At 31.1% G+C, this 13928-nt stretch overlaps 2 protein-coding genes across 2 annotated transcripts; both read left to right on the top strand.

Annotated features, from left to right (window-relative positions):
• The first annotated feature begins 2343 nt into the window (after nt 1-2343).
• Nucleotides 2344-2870, top strand: LOC132749503 (salivary glue protein Sgs-4-like). The gene is made up of 2 exons (XM_060739293.1): nt 2344-2348; nt 2540-2870. The coding sequence occupies exons 1-2, from the start codon at nt 2344-2346 to the stop codon at nt 2868-2870; spliced, it is 336 nt and encodes a 111-aa protein (XP_060595276.1).
• Nucleotides 2871-2910: 40 nt separating this feature from the next.
• On the top strand, nt 2911-3983 carry LOC132749502 (puff II/9-2 protein-like). Its single transcript, XM_060739292.1, has 2 exons — nt 2911-3295; nt 3529-3983. Exons 1-2 carry the CDS (start codon nt 2911-2913, stop codon nt 3981-3983), a joined length of 840 nt encoding a protein of 279 aa, XP_060595275.1.
• The last annotated feature ends 9945 nt before the right edge of the window (nt 3984-13928 follow it).

The following is a 13928-nucleotide window of genomic DNA, read 5'->3' as shown; positions in this document are numbered from 1 at the left end:
TGCGACTGTGAATAAATTTTTTTTAGAACAATGATATTTTAGTTTTTAGTAACCGCCCTCTCTGAAGTATAATCATGAAAAATATGGTCCATTTGTCCGACACAAATGTTCACATGTTCTCCCTTACAGGTATTAAATTATCAGGGGTGCGGAAACCCGTTGCCCGACTTGTCCGACTTGGGTCTTTATGCCGGCGGGCAAGTCGATTTTTCAATAAATCTGAGCCAGTAGAAAAAAGCACTGTATTTTTTGTCTCTTATCAATGGGAAACATTTATTTTAGTAAGTTAATTTAGGAAATCTTAGTTCACTATGAGTAAATGCTCTTTTTATATCAATAATTTCGCTGTAATTAATATGTATTTATAGACGGTAAAAGATGGTTCTGCTAGTCTTTCTGAAAATTTTATTGAAATACATGTACATTAAAACACGCTTAAAATGATGAAAGCAACGCAACTAACTGTACAACATGTATACTGTAATCGATAATGTATTGAACAGTTGTATTCATTCTAGAAGGGATAGATTCAACAAGAAAAAATAGAAACGTACAAAAAACAATTTCAATATATTTATTTTATTTGTAAAAGAAACTGTTATCGATTCATAATGAATATCTATTTTAATAGTATATTGTCATCACTTGAAACAAAAACTTTTTAAATTGTCATTTATTTTGCTGAAGCAAAAAATCATATTGGACAATTTGAATACAGATTCAAATTTGAAAAAAAATCACCACAGCAATTTCCATGACGACGAGATATTTTATAATAATAATAATAATAATAATAATAATAATAATAATAATAATAATAATAATAATAATAATAATAATAATAATATTTATTATTATTATTATTATTACTATTATTAACTAGGCATATTGCTTTTATTTTCATTATGATAAATCTGTAAAATAATATTGCTACATACTCATTTTCCAATCATTTTCCAATCATTTTCCAATCATTTTCCAGTTACAAAACAACAACAACAACAACAACAACAACAACAACAACAACATGAGGCTTTAGTCTAGTTTAAATTTCAAAACAAAGCTGACGTATTGTTATCATTACTATGTAAAATATTTTCTAGAATCATGGTTAAAGGGTATGAAAACTTTTCATATAATTTATCATAAGTAGAATTTTATTGTTTCAATAATCTCTCACATTTTACACACATGAATATTATGCGTGAACAGACTTCAACGATCCGGAACAAAATATAATGCTGCTATTTTAAAGTAGGATTTTAACCAATTATTAATGATTTCATGCATACGCCATTCGTTGTTAAGGCAACATACTTCCATATTTCTTTCATACAAGCATAAGTTTTCAAAATTCAAATAATATTTTTTGTCGCAGATATATAGCTTTATACACTTTAGAATATATAGTATAGTACTACAAATTGTAACATAAATATACAACACGTTTAGTTGATATCAGCTTCTAGAGTCATAAATAATCACATGTTTCTCTACACGATCACATAACTTTCTGTTTAGTGCATACTTAATTTATAATAAAAATCATGAAACAAATCCATTACACAAAGTATATACAATGTGCACTATAATTGGTGACAATCTACTCAATATATTTGAACTCTTTACCTGATGGAACGGATTAGCTTCTGCTACCAGTATAGAGCCAGTCCAGCCTGCACATCCGTGGCTGACTAACTTCATAGTTTCATCTTGATATTCAAAAATTAATACTGGACAGCTCCGGAAATGGAAGCACATATAAGAAATTTAATAGGTTTAGCGTAAAACCCAATTTAGATATAGAACAACATACAATGTATACTTTTTAAAGGCCCATTATTTCCCAGAAATGCTTTCCTTTCTCAAAAGCGTTTTATTATTGTGTATGTCCCGTTATAGTTTCCAAGAAGTTGCTCATTGGCCAATTATACCTGGACCATCCTTGCTTTCGTCTATGTTTTATTGCAAATGTACAACTCATAGGATTAGTTTTTATATGAGTCAATACTACATACTGTTACATCCAAGAAGGAAATTTTCGTTTGAACATAATGTGCTTTTGATTGGACGATAAAAAAATTATGATTTCAAATCATCATTTTAAATTGCAATTAATGTAAATAGACACACACAGAAAATTATGTTTCTATGTAAATACATGTATTAGTAAACTAGAAAATTATGTTTCCATGTAAATACATGTATTAGTAAACGAGCAAATTAAGAGTATACCTTTCAAAAGTAATGGTCTATTTTCTTGGCTTATATATTTTCTAAATTGTTTTCTTAGACAGAACGATATGTTCTTAATACAAAAAAAAATAGTAGAGAACGTAAATCATGTCGTAAGACCTGAATCATGTCGTAGAGAACGTGAATCATGTCGTAGAGAAACTGAATCATGTCGTAGAGAAACTGAATCATGTCGTAGAGAAACTGAATCATGTCGTAGAGAAACTGAATCATGTCGTAGAGAATCTGAATCATGTAATAGAGAACGTGAATCATGTCGTAGGGAACCTTAATCATGTCGTAGAGAAACTGAATCATGTCGTAGGGAACCTGAATCATGTCATAGAGAACCTGAATCATGTCGTAGAGAACCTGAATCATGTCGTAGGGAACCTGAATCATGTCGTAGAGAACGTGAATCATGTCGTAGAGAACGTGAATCATGTCGTAGAGAACGTGAATCATGTCGTAGAGAACCTGAATCATGTCGTAGAGAACGTGAATCATGTCGTAGAGAACGTGAATCATGTCGTAGAGAACGTGAATCATGTCGTAGAGAACGTGAATCATGTCGTAGAGAACGTGAATCATGTCGTAGAGAACCTGAATCATGTCATGATCTAGAGAGAACCTGAATCATGTCGTAGAGAACGTGAATCATGTCGTAGAAAACATATGTATGTCGTAGAGAACGTGAATCATGTCGTAGAGAACGTAAATCATGACGTAGAGAACGTGAATCATTTCGTAGAGAACGTGAATCATGTCGTAGAGAACCTGAATCAATTCGTAGAGAACGTGAATAATCATGCCATGATCTATAGAAAACATAAATCACGTCATAGAGAACGTGAATCATGTCGTAGAGGACCTGAATCATGTCGTAGAGAACGTGAACCATGTCGTAGAACACGTGAATCATATCGTAGAAAACGTGAATCATATCGTAGAGAACCTGAATCATGTCGTAGAGAACCTGAATCAATTCGTAGAGAACGTGAATCATGTCGTACAGAATGTAAACCATGTCTTAGAGAACGCGAATCATGTCGTACAGAACGTGAATCATGTCATGAACTATAGAGAACCTGAATCATATTGTAGTGAACTTGAATCATGTCGTAAAGAACGTGAATCATGTCGTAGAGAACGTACATCATGTCATGATCTATAGAGAACCTGAATCATGTCGTAGTGAACGTGAATCATGTTATGATTTATAGAGAACCTGAATCATGTCGTAGAGAACCTGAATCATGTCGTAGAGAACCTGAATCATGTCATGATCTATAGAAAACCTGAATCATGTCGTAGAGAACGTGAATCATGACGTAGAGAACGTGAATCATGTCGTAGATAACGTGAATCATGTCTTAGAGAACGTGAATCATGTCATGATCTATAGAAAACGTGAATCATGTCGTAGAGAACGTGAATCATGTCGTAGAGAACTTGAATCATGTCGTAGAGAACTTGAATCATGTCGTAGAGAACGTGAATCATTTCGTAGAGAACGTGAATCATGTCGAAGAAAACGTAAATCATGTCGTAGAGAATCTGAATCATGTCGTAGACAACGTGAATCATGTCGTAGAGAATGTAAATCATGTCGTAGAGAACATGAATCATGTCGTAGAGAACGTGAATCATGTCGTAGAGAACGTGAATTATGTCGTAGAGAATGTAAACCATGTCGCAGAGAACGTGAATCATGTCGTAGAGAACGTGAATCAAGTCATGAACTTTAGAGAACCTGAATCATATTGTAGTGAACTTGAATCATGTCGTAAAGAACGTGAATCATGTCGTAGAGAACGTACATCATGTCATGATCTATAGAGAACCTGAATCATGTCGTAGATAACCTGAATCATGTCATGATCTATAGAAAACCTGAATCATGTCGTAGAGAACGTGAATCATGTCGAAGAGAACGTGAATCATGTCGTAGATAACGTGTATTATGTCTTAGAGAACGTGAATCATGCCATGATCTATAGAGAACGTGAATCATGTCGTAATGAACGTGAATCATGTCGTAGAGAACGTGAATTATGTTTTGATCTATTGACGTATTTTTATTTGTTATTTTGTGGTAAATTTCAATAACAAAATCAAGAGCAAAACGAACCAAGATTTTTTCTGTATTATTTCTTTAAAAATGTTTTCATCATAACCACGAATCCTGATGTTTCTATTTATTGTTTCAAAAATCCACCTCAGTAGGTAAGAAAGTACTTTTCAAGACACTTTGTATCAAAAATTGTATTTTCTTTTGATCTTGAAATTAGTATAAATGTATATTAATTAAATGCAACCTTTTCACCCCCTTGTCTTATCCAAAATTCATTTATATGTCTGACCACTGATGGAATATGTCTGACATGGAGGAATTACCTGATAATTTCCAATGACATGTTCATGAAGAGAATGGCAAATATATTGCCATTACTGACACAAGTGTAACTCACTGTGGACTACCACAGTGCCAATGGATTTCTACATAGATTATACTAATCTAGATCCATCATATTAAGTGTATTAACACTCCAGGTCATAGCCAAAAATCCATAATACTTACCGTATTTATTTACTCTCTAAATGTGATAATTTAGCATGTACATTACACTAAACAAGTTTCTCCTCAGAATCTTCCCAGCTTTACTTATACATTAAGTGCTGAAAGTGCCTTTAAAACCTGTTAAATAGCTTTTTATGATGCCGAAAGTGTTTAAGTCTTTGAAAAAATACCAGCTGTTGGTTTCAATGCAATGTGCAATGAAATAGTTTTAGTCTATTTCTTCGTGACGTGGCTAAAATCCCGGCATTACACAACGGCAATTACAAACCTGAATATTTTTTTTAATACAGGTTAAGTTTGTAATTAATTCAAGTATGCAACAAATGAAATTTGGCTTACAAGAACATTTTATGAGAATCGTTCCAACATACAGTTCATATGCATATGGTAATTAAAGTATGTCGTAGAAAATTTGCTTAAGAACAACACACAATTAATCTACTTAATATCACATTGAGGAATACAATAACGATTAATAAATAAAGAATTTTGGCATACAGTTCTGTCTTGATAGTGTCTGTTTTATTGATACCAACAATACAAGTTTAGTTCAGCATGTCGCCAATATTCTTGCCTTTGGCAATTAACAATAAAATGTGGACGTTACTATAATTAAACTTACCATCTTCTTGTCAGCAGATACCAAGCTTTGTTGATCATATGTTTATCAAGATTAATCAATAGTCTTGATTACTTCATTTTATTGTTTATTGTGATAATGTTGTTTTATTTATTCTACAAAATTAACAAAAAATGTCCATTTTTTCTGAGAGTTTAGTATAGCATTAACATATCTTTAATGCGAATTAAGGCAGGTCATTTCTTTGAGATGGAACCGAATAAGAATAGAAATATCATTCTTAAATAGCTATATGTATCCAGCTTAAAATCTATAACACTATTGAGCTCATTATCGGATAGCTGATAAAATCAAATTCATTTTTTAAGCCAGAAGTGCAGTGTTGATATAAAAACTGACATGTACATACATTAACAATTACATACCACTAATAGCACGTCAAACATATGAAATTCATAACCATAAAAGTTACTTTAATATCAGGCGAAGGGCGGCATGACCTATATTCACAGATAAAAAAAATGAAACTTGAATATGTACATAGTGTTCTCAATAAACTAAAAATAAAATAACGAGGAATTGTTGTTACAGCAGTACTCTCTATGTTGAAAAATAAACAAAACGGTGCAACGTAATATCCTTGTTTTGTAAGCAATACGAATTCGGTAGGCTACCACAATAAACATTGAGAAATACAACACTAATCACAAGTCTGCTATGTTACACAATATGCGCGAACTACATTTCCACGCTAATGTTTTAATTAAATGTTAAACATAAGAATTCGTATTATAACAACCTTGCGGTACAATCGAGGTTCACGGGAGAGTTTTCTTACAAGGCCGGTAAGTACATGCGGGGTTTCCCAGGACGACGACAGAAACTTCAACACTATTCCTGCATCATATGTTGTTACATACAATCAACTCAAGATTGAATTTTACAGCGGTTATGTTCGGTAAAAGATAAACATTTCTGATGAAGGAATTCGATTCTAGTTTCGAACTTTATTTTGTAATATCTTGAATGTCTTGTCTGTGCCTTGCACGATATAATATAACAAATATGTAAATGAAATCATAGAAATCATATAAAATTAAAGCACATTTTGGTATCATAAAACTGGATTACTTTTTTATTAAAATTGGTAAGACATGTGTGGTAAATATTCACATGAAACTTTTGATTTTTTTAAGAACAAAAAACAATTGCTACTACTAAGTAAACTAAAAATGAGTTCATCAAAAAAAAAAAAAAAAAAAAAAAAAAAAAAAGAAAAGAAACAATTAAGTATATATTGTCACAATGTAAAAAAGAAAGTTATAGGTATCATTAAATTTCATCATCTAATCTGATCAGAAGAAAAATTGCCCTGCCCGCCATCAACATTATTTTTTCTTAAAACAGTCTTAGCTAATCTTAAATGTTTAATTAGACATAGTTTAAAAAACATTCATTGCTATTCTTTTCTGTAAATAAAAAAAACCTAAAAAAAAACTCCACAAAGTATCGTTTTATGATATGACTTTACCCATGATTGACTTATAATTATAAAATACTTTTTTTTTTTTTTCTGGGGGTTAAATCACAAATAAAGAAGATGAGTTTTTAACGTTTTTTTTTTTAATCGGCGTGGGAAAAAGAATATTGCTGTGAAATGCCATTGTGCTGTAGCCTTAGGCAATTTCAGAGGGCCTCCGGCAGTCTAGATTTTTAACTTTGCAAGATTCAAATATCCGTATTTTCCGCATTATTAATCATCATAAAATAAAGATATATGCTTAAATGAATTGTTTATTATTTTCTGCTGCATTTAATCATTAAACTCTAATTGTTTGATGGCTTAACTTGTGTTTTCAATGAAGTTTTACATTTATTTTCTAATTATTACAATATGGGAAACATTTCTAGAGGAAAGCTACGCTACTGTATTTTTGTATTTGTTACCAATCAAAAATAATACAGGCATACATCAAGAAAATATATCCAATACAAAAACAACAACTACAAGAATCAAAGAATGTTGTTATTATTGGACATTACATAAATTATCTATATAAAAACTTAATAAAAGACATTTTTAAGCATGTTTTTGAATTGTGTATAGGTTTATTTTGAAGTAATTGCAAAATTAATGTAAATCTATATGAAGCAAACAGACACATAGGGCAGGTTAGCATAGTGGCCACTTCAACATGAGTGTCAAAACTGACCGGAAACTGTGGTGTGGACAAGGAGCTCGCGATAACAAATTCTGATATTATTAATTTCAAAACTGTCACGGTCAATTTTAGCCTTAATCCCGATCTATCATATAGCATAAACCAATGTTTTCATAGCGATTGTCGAATTCTGTTAAATTGTAGTTTATAACTGACTCGAGGGATTAGCGTTCATCGTGCACTAATCCAGGAACGCTGAAACGTTACTGAAAATATTTCAAGCCATGAATGAAACTTTGAGATTGTCTTTTATCCATGTTTGCCTGAATTATCTCAAATATTTTATCTGTGTGTTATCAGAGAATATCATTGGGCTAATCTATACACCTTCACAAATCCTGATTTGTAACTCTTCTATAGTGGGCATACTGGAAAACTCAATCATGTGTCTATGTTATCTTGTGTAATAGTAGAATATAGTTTTATATGTTCATTCTAACATTTTAAATGACTTATGGACCATGCTGCTGTATGTCTATATTAAACTTATATCATTTTTGAAAATAACGTAAAAAAGTATTAAATTTGTCTGTAAAATACCATTACTAACAGACAGATAATAACAAATATGATTCATGTTAATTATGATATAATATAACTAAATCAATAATTTCCGACAATATCACTGCTGAATCAAAGCTCGTTTTTTCCAATTTGTAAGCGTCTAAGTATGTTTATCATTTTTCTCTGCGTTTTGAAATGATGAATCTGGCATATATTCAACAGGACAGGTTTATAACTGCTGGAATAACTGGCTAATTTTTCTATACATTTAACTGCTAAAGTTACAACTTTTTGAGAGGGGTGTGTTGAAAGCTCCATGTTTGACCACAGGACGCCATGTCTGCTGTCAAAATCACTTACTTTCTACAACTTCGCAAGTCTGCTCTCAAAAAAAAAAAAAAAAAAAAAAAGAGAGAAAAAAAAAAAGAAACACGCCACTTTTTTGACAAGTATTTTCAGCGATGTGAGCAGTATACCAACATAAAAGTTGTAACATCTTCTATCGTCTGCTACCATCTATTACACAAAAACAAAGGTAAACTAAAAGGGGCAGAAGAATGACAATGATTTGTTAAATGATTCGTTTCAAGGTCCATAGCTGCTTGGTTTGAATTTTAAAACAACTATAGTGCATAACTTGGTACCTTAGCAGTACGATTTCTATTTGTTTGCCGTCCGCTTCGTTCCTGTCATATAAAATAATGAAGTTGTGAGATCATTAAATATGCAAAATAGGGGAAAAATAAAGACTGGTCTTACATAATTACCCCACCACATCTTAGTATTTCAAACATTTTAAAATATAACATTTCTTCATATCTCAGCAAGTCACGGCAATTTCAAAGTCATTTGTTCGGTTGTTTATTCGGCTAATTTGTAATAATTTCAAGAGAACATGAATGGATTCTTTTAGAATTACATTTTAAAAGACTCTTGGCACTTACAAAACTTGTAGACGTTTTCAAGTGATTTAATTCCTGGTAATAATTAGCGCCATATATTTTCTGCATTTCTTTTTTCCCGCCAATTTTAACACAAAGGTGTTTAATCATTGCTTCATACTTATGAAGTGTTTTTATTTTTATGCAAGTTATTCGAAAGTACTTACAAACAACCTGTTTATTACCCATTTACAAATAAAACCTTAATGTTATACACTTGAAAATACTCTTTTCTCAAGAGTCGCCCGTCTACTTCGAATTGTAATAAGAAAACCCTTTGATGCATAATAAGGTATACAGATCCGCCAATTAGCTATGGAAACACTGTGTAACTAGTGATAGCACAAGGTCTAGATGTCGTCTGGTACGGGACGTGTATTTGTGAAATATCTGATATTCTACGTATCTATCATACTTAATTACACCACTAGTCTCTGATGTTTCCGAAACCTTTATTTCCAATCTCTCTTCTTGTCTAATGACTTTGAAATTGTGTCGTCTGCTCCTAAAGACCAAATCACTAAAGCGGTTTTATTTAAATCCTTAGGCTGCAAGTTTTATCAAATGGGTTTAGAACAGTGTAAAAACGTTTGATTGTAGTATTACATATATCGAAGGATAATGGAAGACCTGTGATGTTCACGCCTGTTTTCCCTCCGTGTCGTCTGCCGAACCGAGAAACTGTTGCAGACGGTAATCCATATTGGCACACTCGAGCCCAATAATGGATTTACAGTGAACCCACGACACAATAAGCTATGAGGGTTCTGATAACAATCTAACAAGACAAATATTAATGTACTAAAGATTGATATTTCGCAAGACAATGACGCCCAGTATGCATGCCACTATCTGGTATGCAATCTGTTTGCTTCATTTATCTGATGCAATTTATATCCAACGCCGTGTGACAACGCCTTATCTGCTTACCAAAGTTTGATAGTAGACATAATTTATTTATGCTTTTATTGCGTAAATACGAATTTTATATCTACAATTTGATTATCTTTTACAGCAAGAGATTCATATAAATTTCAGCTTATATCAACCATGTTGCTTTGTTTCTAACGGTAGCTTGAAGCTTAACTTCCTGAGTCACTTTCAGCGTGATAGCAAGTCTTTAACAAGATCTCCCGCCATTCTCCATTCTGAGACTTAAATTCCTATAAAAAAATTAATTCAAATCCCAGTTAAAACATTGAAGATATCTGAATCATTTACTAAAGTTTTTTTGGTTCAACGTCGAAAACAAACTAATATAATGCATTAATTTTATTCTCAAGTCCATAAATCATCCAAATCATTAGTCGCTCGATAATGTAAGTCACTGTGATCAATGCTTTTCTTATATACCGACATCATGTAAAAACAATCTTATATACCGACATCATGTAAAAACAATCTTAATATATACCGACATCATGCAAAAACAATCTTATATACCGACATCATGCAAAAACAATCTTATATACCGACATCATGCAAAAACAATCTTAATATATACCGACATCATGCAAAAACAATCTTATATACATCGCAACATCATGCAAAAAAAATCTTATATACCGACATCATGCAAAAACAATCTTAATATATACCGACATCATGCAAAAACAATCTTATATACCGACATCATGCAAAAACAATCTTATATACCGACATCATGCAAAAAAACAATCTTAATATATACCGACATCATGCAAAAACAATCTTATATACCGACATCATGCAAAAACAATCTTATATACCGACATCATGCAAAAACAATCTTATATACCGACATCATGCAAAAACAATCTTAATATATACCGACATCATGCAAAAACAATCTTATATACCGACATCATGCAAAAACAATCTTATATACCGACATCATGCAAAAACAATCTTATATACCGACATCATGCAAAAACAATCTTAATATATACCGACATCATGAAAAAAACAATCTTATATACCGACATCATGCAAAAACAATCTTATATACCGACATCATGCAAAAACAATCTTATATACCGACATCATGCAAAAACAATCTTATATACCGACATCATGCAAAAACAATCTTATATACCGACATCATGCAAAAACAATCTTAATATATACCGACATCATGCAAAAACAATCTTATATACCGACATCATGCAAAACAAATTTGCAGAAGACGACATATTCTTGCAATACAAGATAAAGAAAGAACATATTGCTTTGAACAGCAATGAGAAAATTAAATAATTATACTTTATGAAGGGCCATCTGGATCGTTCTTCCCACTGTAGAAGTTAGTTCTTACAAAATATTCATATTCAAATAAAAACACAGTTTGCATTTTGCAGATTTTTTTTCTATAGTTGTACATTATGTCAATTTACAAAAAGAATTTATGTACTCTCTAAATTTCTTTATGTACATTTAATATATTGTTTACACGCGCGCAGGCAATTAGTGTGTTATGAAAGATTTGCTTGAGAATGTTAATGCACGAGACAGTTTGTAAATAAAGATGTTGTATGGTTCCATAAATTTCTAATATAATGTTACTTTATCTATAAATATAAAAATGTCTTGCATTTATGTGTTTTATACATTAAGTCAGGCTTTATACATTCACGATATCTCGCAGTAGAAAGGTAAAACCGATTTGCTTCCTTTGCAAATTTTGTATCATTTCTGCCAGATAGATATCAGCTTCTTCGTGCTATTTTAAATATTTGCTTCTAACTGTATCATGAAAGTTGATCTCATGTTAATTGAAACAGTTATATCTTAACTTAGTACAATAAGATAAATGCATTTTGAAAAAAGGTGATCTGCCTGCTTGATATACATTTATTGTGTTTAGAGATGAATTGAACGTCTGTCATAATACGATACGTATATCCATAGAAATCATAACCTTTTGTCGTCCCTTACCTTATTATCTCTGTTTAATAAACGTCATCGAAATTGCCTTATAGAAAGTAAATAGTTTCTTTCATTGTGGCAGTTTTTTCCGATTGTTGCAGAAGCATTTGCTTTTAACGTGTTTCCTGAAGAATATTGCAAAGGTACATGTATTTGAATGTGTTCATATGTATGAAATATAAGATATTGAAACACATATTTATAATTAGGAGAAGTATATCTATTAATAAATGTATGAATGTATTTGTTAGAGTGGGGCTTGGTATAGCTCAGAATTACACCAAGGTGACATACCGTAGCATATCTTATTTGAGTGACTCCACGACAATTTAAATTTATTGTATATGCCACATTTATAATCAATAAATAATTGTCACCCTTTTGTAAAATTGCGAAGTTATTCAATAAGAATTTCTTACACTGGAATCACAAAAAAGTCATGGTTATAGCACATGTTATCGTAATTGTCTTTCCATACAAATAAAAAATACAATGTATAAAAGAGTTTTTCTTAAGCAGAAATGTTTGATTATTTTACAATAATTTAATAACGTGTCTTTTTATTTTAGTATTATTTTTCAAGTATTTACTTTCTACTTTTTATGTTTTCGCATAATGTGAAGCTTGGAAGTAACTAAAACACTCCAACTATCTTTATTTAACTTAAGATACTTATATTGAATGCAGCAATTTAACATTCTTTTACCCGACAAATGGACCATAATGTTCGTATCAAACAGTAACAGTCCCGGTATGAATCAATTATATTAAAATCCTCACAGTCAAACCAGGAGCATCACCCATCAGTAAAATGCTAAGTATAATAGGAAAAAATTGTGAAAGATTTTTATACTAATTGCGAGCTATTTTCTGCATTTGTACGATTGCGCATTAACCTAAAATAAAATTTGATATTAGAGTCATTTGGAGCAAAGATTATGTTTTGTAAGTGCATTTACATGAGCTAATGTCTGCTTTTTCACGAAGCTTAAAATCTTCTACAGATGGTAATCATGTATAAATATACCAAAAAGAAATGAAACTAAATTGATATGTTCGTTTTGGAATTTATAAAATGTAGTCTTGGTGTGCAACGGTGAATGTAACATGCTTGTTTTCATAAAAGCAAAACATAAAAATGCAACACATACACAAATATTATTTTAATATATCTTGTTTAATAGTGAACAATATATCATGTTCTGTGCTTCATACTTGAAATAAAAAAAAATGTCATAAATAGTTATTAAATACACAATAACGATTAATGTTTCTGCTAAATACCAGCGGATACATATTAAACAAAATTAAATCCGAGCAATTGAAACAAATATCCAGAGCTTAGAATATATCAGATCCTGACATGTCCGTAACAGGGGTTCATTTTACGAATCATGATATATATAACCCGATGCATTTATTACAATAGTCAGTATTGTATTTCAAAAGAAATATAGAATGATAAATTGTTGGGTTACTAGGCTGGAATTGCAACAAGAACAATTTTGAAGATTGGTACAAATATTAGCTCTATAATTGCCTTTAAAACTCCCACTAGTTTTTTTCAAAAAGGACTAAATTTTTTTTTATATAAACACGTCACTACCACTCTAAAAGCTGTAAATAATGTAAAATTTTGGACGTCTACGTACAGGTTTTTCCGACGCTTGTTTTTGTTATTTTAAAGTTTTTGTGCCAATGCTGAACCATTATCAGAATATTATTTTTCAAACGAGAATCGAGATATCTTTTTGGTTATACATTTTCCGGAAAAAGAAAATATACATGTTAAAAGAACATAATATAGTTCTATCATTGGGCCAAAAATGTCGTTGCAATTATTTATTAAAATAATGTCAAACAAATATAGGACCAATGATTTAAAATATTTTAAAACTGTTCTTTAAGTATTGTAATTTAAGAGAGTTGATATTCCAACTTCATATACGAAACTATCAATG

Source organism: Ruditapes philippinarum, unplaced genomic scaffold, assembly GCF_026571515.1.
Source record: "Ruditapes philippinarum isolate M1 unplaced genomic scaffold, ASM2657151v2 ctg575_1_1_1_1, whole genome shotgun sequence".
Lineage (NCBI taxonomy): Eukaryota > Metazoa > Mollusca > Bivalvia > Venerida > Veneridae > Ruditapes > Ruditapes philippinarum.
The sequence above is the reverse complement of the archived record's forward strand: the minus strand, read 5'-3'. Positions and strand labels throughout refer to the sequence as shown.